Source organism: Bufo gargarizans, unplaced genomic scaffold (assembly GCF_014858855.1).
Source record: "Bufo gargarizans isolate SCDJY-AF-19 unplaced genomic scaffold, ASM1485885v1 fragScaff_scaffold_252_pilon:::fragment_2:::debris, whole genome shotgun sequence".
Taxonomy (NCBI): domain Eukaryota; kingdom Metazoa; phylum Chordata; class Amphibia; order Anura; family Bufonidae; genus Bufo; species Bufo gargarizans.
The window spans coordinates 174,308-191,162 of NW_025334078.1; the positions used below are offsets into that span (position 1 = coordinate 174,308).

Here is a 16,855-nt window from a genome sequence, read left to right on the forward strand (position 1 = left end):
GAGTTTGTAATACAGACACGTTAGATTTCTAAATTTTTCCATCAACCTCGCCATCCTGGTGTCCCCACAGTGTCATCCTGCCACCCCCAATACTGTGCCCGTTGTGCTCCCCAATGCCCCAGGAACTATACTGCTGAAAAAATAGTGACCCTAAAAGACATAATTGGGGTAATTTATCAAACAGGTGTAAAGTAAAACTGGATTTCTAAAAGAGCTGTCAAATATGAAAGGTGGAATCTGATTGGCTGCTATGTGCAACTAAGCCAGTTCTACTTTACACCAGTTTGATAAATTACCCCAAATGTTCCTATAGTGTCCACAGCAGCTATAATGTCCCCTAGAGTGCCCCCAGTAATAATACCACCCTCTATTGTGCTCCAGGCAATAATCCCTGTATAGTGTCCCCAAAAATAATAGAATTTTCCCTACAGTGCCTCCCCAATAGCAACACCCCCATATAGTAATTTCCACCACACTGCCCCCACATAGTAATCCCGCATAGTAATTTGCCCCCACACTGCCCCCACATAGTAATTTGCCCCCACATAGCAATTTCCCCACACACTGTCCCCACATGGCAATTTCCCCCACACTGCCCCCACACAATAGTTTCCCCCACACTGCCCCCACATAGTAATTTCCCCACACACTGTCCCCACATGGCAATTTCCCCCCACACAATAGTTTCCCCCACACTGCCCCCACATAGTAATTTGCCCCCACATAGAAATTACCCCACACTGTCCCCACATAGAAATTTCCCCACACTGTCCCCACATAGCAATTTCCCCACACTGTCCCCACATAGAAATTTCCCCACATTGTCCCCACATAGCAATTACCCCACACTGCCCCCACACAATAGTTTCCCCCACACTGCCCCAATATAGAAATTTGGCCCCACATAGTAGTCCCTCCCATAATAATTTGCCCCCACACTGCCCCATCTAGTAATTTGCCCCCACATAGTAGTCCCTCTCATAATAATTTGTCCCCACATAGTATTCCCTCCCATAATAATTTGGCCCCATACAGCCCCCACATTCTCCTCCTGTGTGCGTCGTCCCCCCCCCCCCCCATGTCCCCCAAAGTAGGCACATGAAATAAAAAATGAACAAAAAATGAAAAGCTAAATACTCACCTATGTCCAGGGCCAGGCGCTTGCTCGCAGAGGAAGACGGGATGAGTCAGGCGCGTCACAGTGCTGCGTCCCGGCACAGGCGCGCGATGATGTCATCACGCACGCCTGCGCCGGGATTTCACTACCGCATAAGCCTCAGGCCTACAAGTCCTGAAGCCTATGGCAGTGATTGGCGACGGGACAGGGAGCTATGCGCTCCCGTGCCCTGCCGCAGTATGTGGGCGTTCGGGGCGGTGCTGGGCCCAGGGCTGCCGACCCGAACGTCCCTATTGTAATCCGCCACTGGTTAGCACTGGTGCCTTGCCCTGCATAGAGTCCTTAGATTGTGAGCCCTATTGGGGGCAGTGACTGCCTTGTCCCACTCCTCTATTTTCTGTACTAGAAGTTTACAAATTAGTTGCCAAAAGGTCAACTGGGTGTTACCAGTTGGGGGTGTGTCACTGATTAGTGTGCAGCACTGATTAGATGCTCTTAGATTCTGTGGGGACACCCCCCCCCCAGTTGAAATTCATTCATAAACTTCTAGTATGAATAACCGAGGATGGTACAACATAACAGTTATATGACAAGATTCTCCAGAATTGTTATTACACAGTGAGGGAGTAGTGACACAGTGAGGGGTTGTCTGGCAAGGCAGGTATCTTCCTCTCAGCATGTGCAGCTGGGCTGATTTCCAGCCAGGTGAGGTTAAATACCTGACTTTAAAGGGAGTCTGTCATCAAAGTTTCACCTTTTTAACCGTTCCCTTAGCTTTCTAGCAGCCTTACAGTTAATGAAAACGTTACCTTTATGAGCAATCCTGGACTTATAAAACCGGCAAAAAACAACTTAGCATATGCAAATGAGGGCTCGCAAGTGCCAAGGGGCGGCGTTACCCTCGTAGGTGCCCAGCTAGCTCAGCCTTATTATTGCTTCCATTCTTTCCCTCTGACCGCCCATCTACTTACTTCTTGTTTCGCCGAGATCCCGCGCCTGCGCACTCAGTCTGTCGGCCGGCGCATGCGCAGTACGATGCCCATTCCTTGTACGGCATCACAGTAATGCATGCGCCGGCTAATGGCGCGAAGCCGGCGCATGCACATTAATTACTATGATGCCGTACAACGAATGGGCATCGCACTGCGCATGCGCCGACCGACGGACTAAGTGCGCATGCACGGGATCTCGGCGAAACAAGAAGTAAGTAGATGGGCGGTCAGAGGGAAAGAATGGGCGGGGGGAAGCGACAATAAGACTGAGCTAGCTGGGCGGGCACCTACGAGGGTAACGCCGCCCCTAGGCACTTGCGAGCCCTCATTTGCATATGCTACTAAGTTGTTTTTTGCCGGTTTTAGAAGTCCAGGATTGCTCATAAAGGTAACGTTTTTATTAACTGTAAGGCTGCTTGAAAGCTATAAGAAGGGTTAAAAAGGTGAAACTTTGACAGACTCCCTTTAAGTGCCGGTCCGGGTTTTGGCAGCACCTGGCTGTCCTTAAATAGGCAGCTGGGATCAGCAGAGATGTCTCTGTGTTGGAATCTGTGAGCCTTGTGTCTGGATGAAGGCTTGCTACTGGTGCTGCTATGGTCAAGGACTCTTTGAGGCAGAATTGCCGCATGGTGTGAATTACCACCAACACAGCAAGGTGACTTTTTGCTTAAATATTACTGCTTGTTTTGTCACTTGCCTAAAGTGTGAATAAAACACTGAAGTATTTGATCCAAAGAACTTGTTGTTGCCTCTATACTGTGTCCGCTAATCCTGTCTACCAGAGCAAAACCCCACAGTAGTTACTAAAACAGACATTTTTGTGCAGACACGGACAAGTTATCAAGGCTTAGGCTACTTTCACACTAGCGTTCGATCGGATCCGTTCTGAACGGATCCGATCATATTAATGCAGACGGAGGCTCCGTTCAGAACGGATCCGTCTGCATTAAAATGCCAAAAAAAAAGCTAAGTGTGAAAATAGCCTCGGACGGATCCGTCCAGACTTTCAATGTAAAGTCAATGGGGGACGGATCCGCCTGAAGATTGAGCCACATTGTGGCATCTTCAAACGGATCCGTCCCCATTGACTTACATTGTAAGTCTGGACGGATCCGTACGCCTCCGCACGGCCAGGCGGACACCCGAACGCTGCAAGCAGCGTTCAGCTGTCCGTCTGTCCGTGCGGAGGCGAGCGGAGCGGAGGCTGAACGCCGCCAGACTGATGCAGTCTGAGCAGATCCGCATCCATTCAGACTGCATCAGGGCTGGACGGAAGCGTTCGGGTCCGCTCGTGAGCCCCTTCAAACGGAGCTCACGAGCGGACACCCGAACGCTAGTGTGAAAGTAGCCTTAGTAAGGGTTTCTGCACACAGATCACCACCAATTGCCATACTTCACATTTATTGCCATAAACTGTGTACCTATGTGCTCAACACTTGACCAGGATTTTTATCCTTTGGAAGCAAACCTGTAATGCCAATACTAATTGCCTGCAGGCAGAAAGTATGTTTGAAAATTAGGAAAGCTTTTCATTATACAAAGAATACCATGTATTTAAAATGTAGATACCCTTGTATCTGAATATCTAAATGAATGCAATCAAACATATTTACATAAGATAACATAGCTGAATCTTTTTTTCCTGTTGATTTTTATTTTTATTTTTTTTTATAATAGGGGAAGCTCTCACGCGAAGACGATCCCTCATTACAAGGAGGAACAATGTGCTCCAGCATTAAATTTAGAGACCAAGAAGGTTCTAGATTTACAGGCACCAATAACGAGGTATGTACAAAGGGCTTGCAAAACGCAATATTATAACTAACCATTTTATACAGTCTAATTTTTTTTTATTTTTTTTTGTGTGTGTGCCATTTTAATTTGTGGTTCTAGCATCCAGTCCATGATGGATGACCTTCTTGTGGCCACAGAGGATTGTTTGCTTCACCTCATTCACTGGGAAGGCTTGACTAATGGAAGGAAAGCTATCAACCTCGCTACCATTCCTTTTTCAGTTGATTTGCAGCCATCTAGAGGTACTGTGACCCTCTAAGTTTTTAACACTTTAAAGAAAGTCATTACAATGAAATAAATAATGCTGTAGTTGGTTATTTCTATGTGGAGATTTACGGCATGTCCACAGGGACTTGCAGCTCTGGGGTATTATCCTGGAAAAGATAATGATGACCTATCCTCAGGATGGGTCATCGTGATCACACCGGCGAGGTTCTGAGTCCCGGCATCCCTGCCAATCGGCTGTTTCAGGAAGCCGCAACGCTCATAAGCATTTCAATTAGCGCTGTGGCCTCCCAGCAGCTTACCAAGTACAGTGCTATACATTGTATATATGCTGTGCTTGGTATTGCAGCTTGACCCCATTGAGTTTAATGGAACTGAGCTGCAACTAAGCCATCTGACTGATGTACAGTGATGTCACTGGCCTAGGAAGAGGCCGCGGCGCTCAAGACCTCTTCTAACAGCTGATCGGTGGGTGACGGACCCCCGCAGATCTGATATTAATGACCTATTCTGAGGATAGGGGATCGACAGCTTTTCCCGGATAACCCACTTAAGGCTGCTGGGAGTTTAGAGGTAGCCACTCATGCTTACTTTGCTTGTTTGGAGATTTCAGTACATGCACGGCCACTTTTCTACTCGCAATAGCTATGGGGGGGGGGGGGGATGATAAGGGGGAACCCTTGTTCTTTAGATTTAGTCTTGTTTGTCCCAGCAATTCTCACTAAACACTAGCTCCCTGGTGATACCGATAGAGGGATGAATAGATCAAGAAGGCATAAGCTGTTGAGACATTGTGTACTCTAAAGATTTCTTTACACGGGCCAGTGATTGGTCAATTATTGGGAGTGTTCCTAGGAACACTAAGGGCTGTTTCACACGAGCAGATGCCATGCGTGACATCCGCTCCGTTAAAGAGTGCCAAGACCCGATGCTGACTGCAGAAGAACGGAGCATTAACATGACTGATAATGCTCCGTGCCTCTCTGTGATCTCTTTACTATGAAATCACAGTGACAACTTTATCTCACTGCGATTTTCTGTAGTAAAAAGATCAGAGGGGCACAGAGCATTATCAATCATGTTACCGCTCCGTGTCTCTGCTGTCCGGAGCAGGGCTTGGCACTGTTTCAGGCAGCAGATTACCCGCTTGTGTGAATGAGCCCTAAGGCTGAGTTCACACGGGCGAGATTTCCGAGCGGGTGCAATGCAGTAGGTGAACGCATTGCACCTGCACTGAATCTGGACCCATTCATTTCTATGGGGCTGTACACATGAGCTGTGATTTTCACGCATCACTTATGCATTGCGTGAAAATCGCAGCATGCTCTATATTGTGCGTTTATCACGAAGTGAATGGGGCTGCGTGAAAATCGCAAGCAAGTGCGGATGCGGTGCGATTTTCACGCATGGTTGCTAGGTGACAGTCTATTCACTGTATTATTTTCCCTTATAACATGGTTATAAGGGAAAATAATAGCATTCTGAATACAGAATGCTTAGTAGGTGGTCAATTGAGGGTTAAAAAAAATAAAAACATTAACTCACCTTCTCCTCTTGATCGCGTAGTTCCTGGTCTCTTCTGATGAGCTGTCAGCTAAAGGACCTGCGGTGACATCAGATCACGTGCTCCAATCACATGGTCCATCACCGTGGTGATGGACCATGTGATTGGAGCATGTGATCTGACGTCACCACAGGTCCTAGCCAGTAGTTCATCATTAAAGAAGTAAAGAAGAGACCGGGAACTACGCGATCAAGAGGAGAAGGTGAGTTGAGTTTTTTTTTATTTAATTTTTTTAAACCCTCAATTGATCACCTACTAAGCATTCTGTTTTTTTAGAATGCAATTATTTTCCCTTATAACCATGTTATAAGGGAAAATAATAACATCTACACTACAACTAACCCAAACCTGAACTTCTGTGAAGAAGTTCGCGTCTGGGTACCACAGTCAGTTTTTTATCATGCGAGTGCAAAACACATTGCACCCGCGCGATAAAAACTGAACATCGGAATGCAATCGCAGTCAAAACTGACTGCAATTGTGTACCTAATCACGCGGGTTTGCCGCAATACACCGGGACGCATCCGGACCTAATCCGGACACGCCCGTGTGAACCCAGCCTAAAGGTGCTGCCAATCACCCAATGAACAAAAGCTCATTCACTGGCTGATGAGTAGGCAATTATCCGGAACAAGTGGTTCATTACCGATAATTGCCTATGTGTCGGCCTATGTGAAGGGGCCTTAAGCAGCATGTACCCCTGTGCTCTTAACTTACATATATTGTCATTAGTGGGTTAAATTATTACAACTTTTTGAACTTCCTCGGGCTGTGTTATTTAAATATTTTAATTTTTTATGCTCGCTCGTGACTTTTAGGAGATGGAAGGCTACCTGTATATCTTGGAAACCATGTCTTCTAGAAATAGAAACACTTCAGTTGTTCAGTTCTGTGTGATATTTGGCAGCCTTACATGAGCACCAGATGTTCTAATATTTTTTAGATGAAAGCTGTCCTTGTTTGTGCAGTTTTTGAGCAGAAATATCAGATGAGCAGTGGTCACCCCCACCGATCAGCTGTATGAAGGGAAGGCGCGTGCGGTGCCTTCTCCCATCTCTCTTCTTGCGTTGCCATAGACATAGCAGCAGCAGAGTGCACCTTCCCTTCCCTTCAAACAGCTCATCGGGGGTCAGACTCTTGCCGATCTGATATTGATGACCTACCTGAGTGTAGTGGCCGTGCTAGGTTACTAGGTCCCACTAAAGTGAATGAGTGCTGAGCTGCAGTAACCCGGTGCTGAGCTTCCTGTTCCATTCACAGTGCTAGTACCAGCGCTAGAGGCTGCAGTACCACCAGATGATCAATGGTAAGGAGGTGTTATCCCCTCACTGATAGGATATTGATGACCTATCCTGAATATCAGGAGCCTGGAAAAACCCTTTCATCTACCAAGGCCCATTCTAAAACTGCAGGAAACTGCATCCACATCTAGTGCAGTCGCATACAGTTGTGGTTGATATGAGAAATGCCGATTTTTTTTCTTGATGCAAGAAACAGCAGTAACTCCGAGAGATGGAAATGTTGCCTGTGGGCTAACAAAGCATCCACACGTTTTTGCTAGTTTCTTGCCATTACTATTTATTCACGCCTCATAGTTATAAATCCAGATGCTGCTTTCTTTTTGCTATGAAAGGATTTCTGAAAATCTAATCTTTAGCAGATATCAGCCTTCCCGATTCCTCTTGTACAAGCCTCCTCAGCCGAGCAAGGATGTGTTCTCAGCAGGAAGAGGGGAGGCTTAAATCCCTGGGGTAAAAAGGATTGGGCAGTTGGGAGATCCCCATACCCCCACAGGTCACCCAGTCTCTCTAAACTCAGCAGCTCAGCTGACAGAAGTCTAATGTTTGTGGACAGCTTTATGCAGAAGCCTTTATAAGGGACTCCTACAGATAGTCATCATTTAAAGCATATCCTGTGGATATGCCATATTATGTAGGAATACCCTTTTAAAGACTAAGGCCTAGTCCACACGTCAGTGATTTCCATTACTAATTGTGAAACCAAAACCATGAATGGAGCCTCCAGTGATAAGGTAGAATGGAAAGATCTGCACTTGACCTGTGTTTTGGACCTACACCTTGTTTTGGCTGAAAATCACTGATGGAAATCACTGACCAAACACTGAAGTGTGAACTAGACCTAAGGCTTCTTGCTCACCTGCGGCCCTACTTGTCTGGCCAATTCTCTGCATATTTGCCGAGTAGTGGTGGGAAGGTGGCAGTATCTAAACAGCCTGCCAGAATTCCCTGCTTCAAATCTGAAACTAGCCTAAGGGGGAGATTTACGAAATCTTAGTAGAAAGTGTGCTAGAATAAGATGCACCAAATGTATTAAGGGGCACAGGCCTGTTAAGAAGTTAGGCACATATTCTGCCTTTTTGTGCACCTATGTGCTGGTGTAGATTTCAGCTACAGTTTACTCCAGTTTCTGGTGTAAGTGCCATATTTATCTCAACACTTTTACTAAGGGGCAAGAAGCTCAAAACGTTGAAAATGATGGCGCTAATATGGCAATTGCAATAATCTGCTCTTTTTTACATGTCCTTCCCAATAATTGCTCCAATCATTGGCCCATGTAAATAAAGGGGCCTTAAGATCCATGGGAATTATTTCCCTCTCCCCAAAATATAATGCTCTGTACACAAAGCAAATAAGATGTAGTAGGGTTCTTCACAGACTTTGACAGTTTGATGTTTTTGCTGGGTGTAAGGCATGCCGTTAATACGAGAGACTGTACAGTCGAAATGGTAATCTTTGGGTACCTGAGGTCGAAGGGCCAGCATTAACAATTAATTTCCCAGCATCAGCCTATACCTTGTATGATTGCTTGTTTTATTTTCTCCCCAGCAGGTTCATTCTTAGATTTTGAAGGTGTCCACATCCGGGATATGGAGCACTGTGTAACTCTTGATGGGTTTGCAGTTGTTTTTAACGATGGTCGCATTGGATTTATCACACCCGTGTCAAGTACAGCAGATGTAAGAACATAGCTTTGAACAGGATGGTTATAAATGCCATTTGTGCCTGTTAGGATTTCTGTTCCGTCGTTCTGCATCTGAGGTGCCACAAACTGTTATTCCATATGTGGCTTGCGTATACAGTGCTATTAGGTAGTAGAAAAAGTGGTCGGCACTGTGGGAGAGCGCACATGCACGCAGCAACTCTCATCCAAGCCGCCTTTTATCCGCGCTGCAGTGGTGACCACAACCCCTGGAAATGAGCAGTGTCCCCAATATATAGTTTTTCATGTCTGTGCTTTCCTTCCCCCTGTCTGGGCATCAGAGTATTCTGCACAATACAGTCTGCTGAGCTGTGTATCTAATCCTGTCTTGTACGATACTCTGATGTGGTGTGTATCAAAGCCTTTTCACGTCCAATACTGTTCTCTGTGCCTCTGTATCTCAATCTATCATTGGTGATACAATCCACTGTTCCTGTATCAAAGATTCTCATGTGTGATACTGCCTGCCGAGCTGTGTAACTAAGGGCTCATGCAGATAATGATATCCGTTTTGCGGTGTGCAAATTGCAGATCTCCAAAATAAGGATGCCATCATCGACTTCAATGGGTTAGCGGTTTGCATTTTGAGAAACCGCATAGCACATGTTTTGTCCTTAGCAGGAAAGACACACGGATGTTCAATACATATGGATGGTGCAGAGCCGCGATTTTCAGACTGCAAAATGAATACGGTCATATGCATGAGCCCTCTAAGGGGGCTTTGCTGCGGAATTTTGGTGCACACATCCGCGCTGAAATTTCTCCAGCTGTGTCCTTTCTGCTTCCCATTCATTTCAATGGGAGGCAGTGCTGAAGACCACGGCAGCCCTGAGCAGGTATGTCAGTTTTTACATGAAGTGGTTATCATGGAAAATATTATATTGAGTAAGTTTGCAATCACTGGTTAATCTAAACATGTTTGTTGATTGAATGATTAGCAAATAACTGTTTGCAGGCGAGACAAGAATGAATGCTAAAATGTGGAGAGAAAGGCAGTCAAAATAACAAAAAACATATATATGGACCAAATGTACTTATATCTCTGCAGCTCAAATCTCTTTAAGGCTACTTTCACATCTGCATTTTTGTTGGATCTGGCATGGATCAGCAAAAACGCTTCCGTCATGATAATACAACCATCTGCATCCGTTATGAACAGAATTTGTGTGCGTCATGGGAACGCAATGAAACGGAACTGAATTTATTCTGGTGCGCTCTGTTCCCTTCAGTTCAGTTTTGTCCCCATTGACAATGAATGGGGACAAAACTGAAGCGTTTTCCTCCGCTATTGGGATCCTATGACTGATCTCAATAGCGGAAAGGGAAACCGCAGATGTAAAAGTAACCTAAAAAGTGGCGCATCTTTGCTACAGTTTCTACACTTTTTTTTTTTTTTTCTGACTTGCTAGAAAAATGGACAGGCTTATTGGAAAAGTTCAGAGTTTTGTAGGAAAAAGGGCAAACCGAAGATGTGCCATTTTGCGCCAAAATTGCACCACAGTAAGCTGATAGTATAGAACTAGAAATAAATGTGGGCGAATGTTACACGTACAGTAAATGCATGTCTGCATTACTTTTTACCTATGTATATTCATGTGCAGAGGGCCCTAAGAATGTCCTGCCTCTCACCTACCCCAAGAGCCCTCTGAATGTGAGAAGACCTGTTTGTCATAAGAAAGCGTACCATTCTAGATTTATAAGAAATAGGTCCTTCTTATGGAATTGTTCCTGAAACAAGGCTCTTACTTTATGGCAGACTTGGAGAGAAGAGCCCCATTAGCATTCAGACATACACTTTGGTCCTGTGTATGGCATAATGGTTCTCTTGTTAGGGTATAGAAAGGGCATAATAATTCCACTGTATTCTGGCAATAGTCCTTTGTGCAGCTGCGATTGTCATCCAATATCAGACTGTTTGATATCATTGTCCAAGTCCCATTCTCACTTACTGTTATGTAAGGTCCGATTCATGTTACCGTGCAGTAAAGCCGTATTTCTTCTGCCAACAGCAGATCCACGGGGTTTGGGCACAGGATGTGGTGGATGGAACCTGCGTGGCAGTGAACCATAAATACAGATTAATGGCATTTGGATGTGCCAAGTAAGTATCGCGGCTGTATAGAATATTAAACTGTGAGACTTTTCTCATTTATTTCAGTGCTTTCTGTGAAGTGCTTGCATTTTTTTCTGCACCGATGTCCGTTTTTATAAGAGGAAGAATAGCGCACTGCATCTCCCAGGGGGTAAAAACAGGGTCCTGCAGTCCTTCAGCTGTTATTTTTCGTTGACCCATTGACTTGAACGGGCAAGGCCTACATGAACAACACATGCCCTGAGTTTTTTGTATTTTTCTTGCAGAAAGATTGCTTTCTCTGAGGTTTTTCTCATGTGAAAAATGCAAAGATAGAACATGCTGCTTTTTCTATTTCCGGCAGAGCAATCGATCATGAGGAAAAAACACCTATGTGCATAAACTAATTGGTTCTGATTTATCAGGCCTTCTTCTGGCTTTAACAAGTCACAACATGGGACTTTTGCGACTTTTTGGGCTCACTTGCGCTAACATTTTGCAACTTTTTGCATTTTTACACCATACACTCCGGTTTTGATGGGTGGGGAGTGGACGTGTTTAGTTATGTTAATGAGTTTCACTCCAGGTTCATCATTAAGACTTAATTAAAAAGTCACAATCTCGCTCCAGGAGGAGGAAAACTGGAGTACTGGTCTAGACAAAACTGTTACATTTAAAGGGGTTCTGCAGTTTTTTTTTTTTTAACTGATCTATTCTCTGTATAGATTATCAGCATCTGATCAGCGGGGGTCAGAGAAGGCCGCGGCGCTACTGCCAGCGCTGCTGCCTTCTCAAACAGCTGATCGTCAGGGGTCCCAGGTGTCGGACCCCTGCCTTTCAGATGCTGATGATCTATCCAGAGGATAGATCATCAGTTTGAAAAAAAACTGCAGAACCCCTTTAAGGATAAGACAAAATGATCAAACATGAAACATTTGATAAATATAATATAAAGTACACCAACACAGACTCGAGCAAAACGGACTTCATATATTCATGACAAATGTGATATTGAGCAATAGGAAGGAGTATAAGGCCTCATGCACACAACCATTGTGTGTTTTGCGGTCCGCAAGTTGTGGATCCACAAAACACCGATGGCGTCCGTGTGCGTTCCGCAATTTGCGCAACGGCACGGACAGCCATTAATATAAGTGCCTAGTCTTGAATAGGACAGGTTATATATATTTTTATGGAGCAACGGATGCGGGCAGCACACGGAGTGCTGTCTGCATCTTTTGCGGCCCAGTTGAAGTGAATGGGTCCGCACCCGAGCCACAAAAACTGCGGCTCAGATGCGGACCAAAACAACGACCGTGTGCATGAGGCCTTAGAGAAGTGTCTCCCTCTTCTCAGCATCCTGCGTACACCTTTTTAACCCGTTTTATTTACTTTTTTTTGTTTTAGTGCCAGAATTTTTAAAATCCCCAACCATTCGCCTTTTAATGTCCAGCATATAGTGAAGAAACCCGAAATCTGACCTGTGGTTTGCAGGTTAACAGAACCGCGCAGATTCGTGTTTCCCCTGTGTTGAGCCAATCCTGACTCTCTCTCTAACGTCTGTGGCCAGCCTGTCACTTCCAGAGTCATAACCCGCTTTACCGGTCTTTTATTTCCCTAGCGGATCTGTACTTGTATACACAGTAGATAACACAACTGGCGCTATGCAGCTTTCCCATAAATTGGAGCTTACTCCCAAGCAGTACCCAGGTAAGACCTAAATCATTGTCAAAATAATACTTCACTTTCATGCACAGTTTTTGAGCTAGTGAAAAATCCTTATATTTTAGCCCATTTCTTTGAATCGTTGTGTGAATTTTTTTTATTTATTTAATTTTATTCTTTCATTATTTAATGTATGTTCGTTCATATGTCAGCATGTTGAATGGTTTGTATACTAGGAAATAGCATGGAGAACTTCATAAAGGGGGTTTTCAGAAACTGATGACCTTACACCCAAGACCCCGGGCCCATCAGCTGCTTGAGAAGGCAGTAGCGCTGCGGTCTTCTCTCAGCTCTGTACTTTGTATAGCGGTTGTGTGTGGTATCGCAGCTCACCCCCATTCACTTCAAAGGATCGGAGCTGTGCCTAGGCCATGTGACCGATGAATGTGTCATCACATGGTCTAGAGAAGGCGTCAGTGCTGCTGTGAGCGCCGGTGCCTTCTCAAACCGCTAACATCCTTTGTGTATCCTATCTAATTTAAAATCCTTACTTAGCTATATGGTATGTGTGTTGGGAGCAAAGGTTATGTTATTTTCTATTATTATTTTGGTGTATATTATTCCTTTTTATCTGGTCACATTAGATATCTGGAACAAGACTGGGTCAGTGAAGCTGATACGTTGGTCACCTGATTATAGCGTTGTCATGGTGACGTGGGAATGTGGAGGACTTTCCCTGTGGAGCGTATTTGGGGCACATCTTATTTGTACTCTTGGAGGAGACTTTGCGTAAGTGGTCACAGGCTACTTCTCCATGTTGTCTTTTACCTGCACTCATTATAATGTACCCAAGTAATTACTAATTTAAAGGGGATGTCATCAGAAAATTACCTATTGTTTAAATCATGTTTATGTGTTAGGCTACTTTCACCCTGGCATTTCTGGGTCCGCTTGTGAGATCCGCTTCAGGGCTCTCACAAGCGGCCCAAAACGGATCCGTTCAGCCCCAATGCTTTCTAAATAGATAAGGATCCGTTTAAAATGCATCAGTTTGGCTGCGTTTGGTCTCCGTTGCGTTTTTGAGGCGGTCACTAAAACGCAGCTTGCAACGTTTTGGTGTCCCCCTGACGATGCGGAGCCAAACGAATCCGTCCTGACTTACACTAAGTCAATGGGGACGGATCCATTTTCACTGACACAATATGGTGCAATTGAAAACGGATCCGTCCCCCATTGACTTTCAATGTAAGTCAAGACAGATCCGTTTTGGCTTAGACTTTTTTTATATTTTTTATAAATAATGCAAACGAACACAGATTTGAAAGTAGCCTTAGTTATATATTTATTTTTTTACAAATTTTTGGTGAGTTTTCGAAAAATTGTCCATGCACAAATCTATATAATCCTGTCATTTTCACACTGACTGCTAGGTCCATATAGGACACTATTTCCTGTCCTGTACAGGTAGCTTTTCAGTAGCCATTGTCATTATCACCACAGGCAGAATTACAATGACAAGTAACACCTCTGTATAGATAACACAGGATCCACCACTCACAACAGGTGAAGTTACAGCTGATCAGCTCCCTCCTTACAGCTGCACAGGTCACAGAGCATGCCTAGAAAACTCTCCCATAGAACACAAAGGCTCGTCTCCCGTCCATTGTGTCTATGGCTGATGTAGCTGCTCTCAAAAGACAGGAAGTCTTAGGCCTAGTTACCAGTATGAAAACTGCTGAATTATAAAAAAAATATATAGATAGTGACATGGAAAAAATGACAAAATTTTTTAAATAAATCACCAAAAATACCAGTACTTAAAAAATGGTAAAACAATAGTTCCTTTTCTGATGACACATTCCCTTTAGGGTTCTCATGTAGAAATCCCTGATGGTTGTAATTCAGCAGTTACAGAATAGGCAGTCACTGGCAATGTTTTGTATGGTGTAATACAATGAGGTAATGATGATTCTTACATATCGTGATTCTCTTTTTAGATACAAAGCAGATGGCACAAAGAAAGAGACTTTAAAAATCAGCTCAATGGTAAGAATAATTTTTTTTCCGTTTCTTTTTTAACTTTTACTACATGATGTCTCGCATTCTTCAGACATGCATTAGCAGCAAAAGGTTGTAGAGGCAAGGCTACATTCGCACCACGTCAAACAGCTGTTTTTAGAACAAATTGAAGTCAATGGGGCCATTCAAATGTTTTTTGTTTTTTTTTTTATGTCCAGTGAATAGCGGGCATTACAAAAAAACAGATTTATTTTATTTTACTTTTTTAGATGGCGCTGACATTTTCCACAGAGCTTTACAGACATTAGCATCATGCTGTTCCCATTGTCACAGTGTCTGTTTTTTATGGCTATTTTATTAGATTTTTTTTTTACTGTTGTGTGGAGCTGTAAACACCACTAAAGAAGAGACTCTTTTTACCGGTGTTAATGGACTGTACTGGTGTTTACTGCTCCGCACCGTGCTGCATTTACCTCCTCAGACCTTCTGCCACTGCAGTACGTGTTTGAGAAAGGTCCATATTGGAGGACCGAAACATCACGTCAGTAAACTCACCAGCAACTTAAAGGGATTGTCTCACTTTAGCAAATGGCATTTATTATGTATAAGTATAAAGTGAGTGCCTTGTATTAACTTTTTCTACATGCTAAATGCCACTTACTGAAGTCGGACAACCCCTTTAAGTTTGAGAGCCAAGTTTATTTCACATACTGTAATCAAACCTGATTAGTATCGGATTTAGGAGTGTTACAAGGCTTTTTCTACATTGAAGATTCCCTTTAAAGGCATGGAGATCTTGCATATCTTACAAGTTTAAGGGCTGTTTCACAGGAGTGCTAGGGGTGCTAGGACCCGTTGAGGGCCAGTTAGGGTGTTATAGCCCAGGCACGAGGACAGAGAGTCCCCACCATTGTATGCACACATACATTCATATACTGGGGAGTTGTTTTATAGTTTCAGCATGCTTCCCACATGGCTGTATGGATGGAAGCAGTTGATTTGGACCTCTGGATCAGGAGAAAACAGATGTCAAAAGATATCATGAGATTAAAGGGGTTTTACCATCACATACAATTGAGGCATATCGCTAGGATATGCCTCCATTGTCTGATAGGTGCAGGTCCCACCTCTGGGACCCGCACCTTCAACAAGAATAGAGCGAATAAATAAATGGAGGGCTCACTGCGCATGCGCAGCCACCCTCCATTCATTTCAATGGGGCCGCTGAAAATAGCCAAGCGCTGGCTCGGCTATTTCCAGGGGCCGCGCGTGCGCAGTGTGCCCCCATTCACTTGTATGGGAGCAGCGCTTGGTGTTGGACGAACTCTGGGAAACCTGGGGTCCTCCAGCCACAGCTCTCCCCGCTCCGTTCTCCTTGTAGGTTCGGGTCCCAGAGGTGGGACATGCACCTATCAGACAATGGGGGCATATCCTAGTGATATGCCCCTATTGTATGTGATTGGAATACCCCTTTAATCTGTGCAACTGGTCTCAAGTAAGTGAAACGATAAGTACAATTTAAGTTTATTGTTTGTTGCAGAGCTGGGGACCTGAAGGCTACCACTTATGGGCGATTGCATCAGAGTGTACTGCACATGCTGGAAGTGACAAAACTGTACCCAAGCAGTCTGGAATACTCCAATTTCAGTTTATTAAGAGTGCTCTTACTGTGAACCCATGCATGGTAAGATGTGAGCTACTGTGACATGAAACTAGAATTGTTCTTTCTGGTTTTTTTTGTTTGTTTTTTTTTATAGTTTTTTTATTTATTTAGTTAATTTCCCCTTGTGGCACTTTTGAGTTACTTCAAGATCTTTACCCATGCCTGAGCACTGCTGTTTACAAGTGCAAGTCCTCAGCCAGAATGAGATCTTCTGTTGTCTGTGTATCAGCAGGGTATGAACAGAAAGCATCATCTTTCCCTTGACTTTTCTGGCAAGCTGCTTGTAGAGCAGCATTGATTATGTAGGGCAGGGATGCTCAACCTGTGGCCCTCCAGCTGTTGTAAAACTACAACTCCCATCACGCCCTGCTGTAGGCTGATAGCTGTAGGCTGTCTTGGCATGCTGGGAGTTGTAGTTTTGCAACAGCTGGAGGGCTGCAGGTTAGGCATCCCTGACGTAGGGTATCGCAATGAAACTGCACCCCCTACAGGAAAAAACTAAGCATTGCAGGACAACTGTGATCCACTAACAAACTGATGGTTCCAATTTAAATGGACCTGTAGTTTAGAAACTTTCCTCCTTATTTGGTAGCTGTATGAAGTTCTGTAGACATGGGGAATGTTTTTTAGATTCTTGACTTATAAGGGTTTGAGCTGCCATATTTGTACTTTAATAGTAGTGCCACTAAAATAGCATGCTTAGTGCACTGCTCAGAATGGATAAGGCTCAAACTAAACATCACAC

The 16,855-nt window shown here is 44.2% G+C and overlaps 1 protein-coding gene across 1 annotated transcript in view; it reads left to right on the top strand.

Annotated features, from left to right (window-relative positions):
- RIC1 (RIC1 homolog, RAB6A GEF complex partner 1) overlaps window positions 1–16,855 on the top strand; it is a 117,380-nt gene that overhangs the window by 58,906 nt on the left and 41,619 nt on the right. Inside the window, 8 exon segments of the mRNA XM_044272935.1 lie at window positions 3,787–3,894; window positions 4,003–4,145; window positions 8,539–8,669; window positions 10,702–10,793; window positions 12,385–12,473; window positions 13,073–13,217; window positions 14,426–14,474; window positions 15,988–16,131. Of these exon segments, the coding sequence (XP_044128870.1) occupies window positions 3,787–3,894; window positions 4,003–4,145; window positions 8,539–8,669; window positions 10,702–10,793; window positions 12,385–12,473; window positions 13,073–13,217; window positions 14,426–14,474; window positions 15,988–16,131 (901 nt within the window).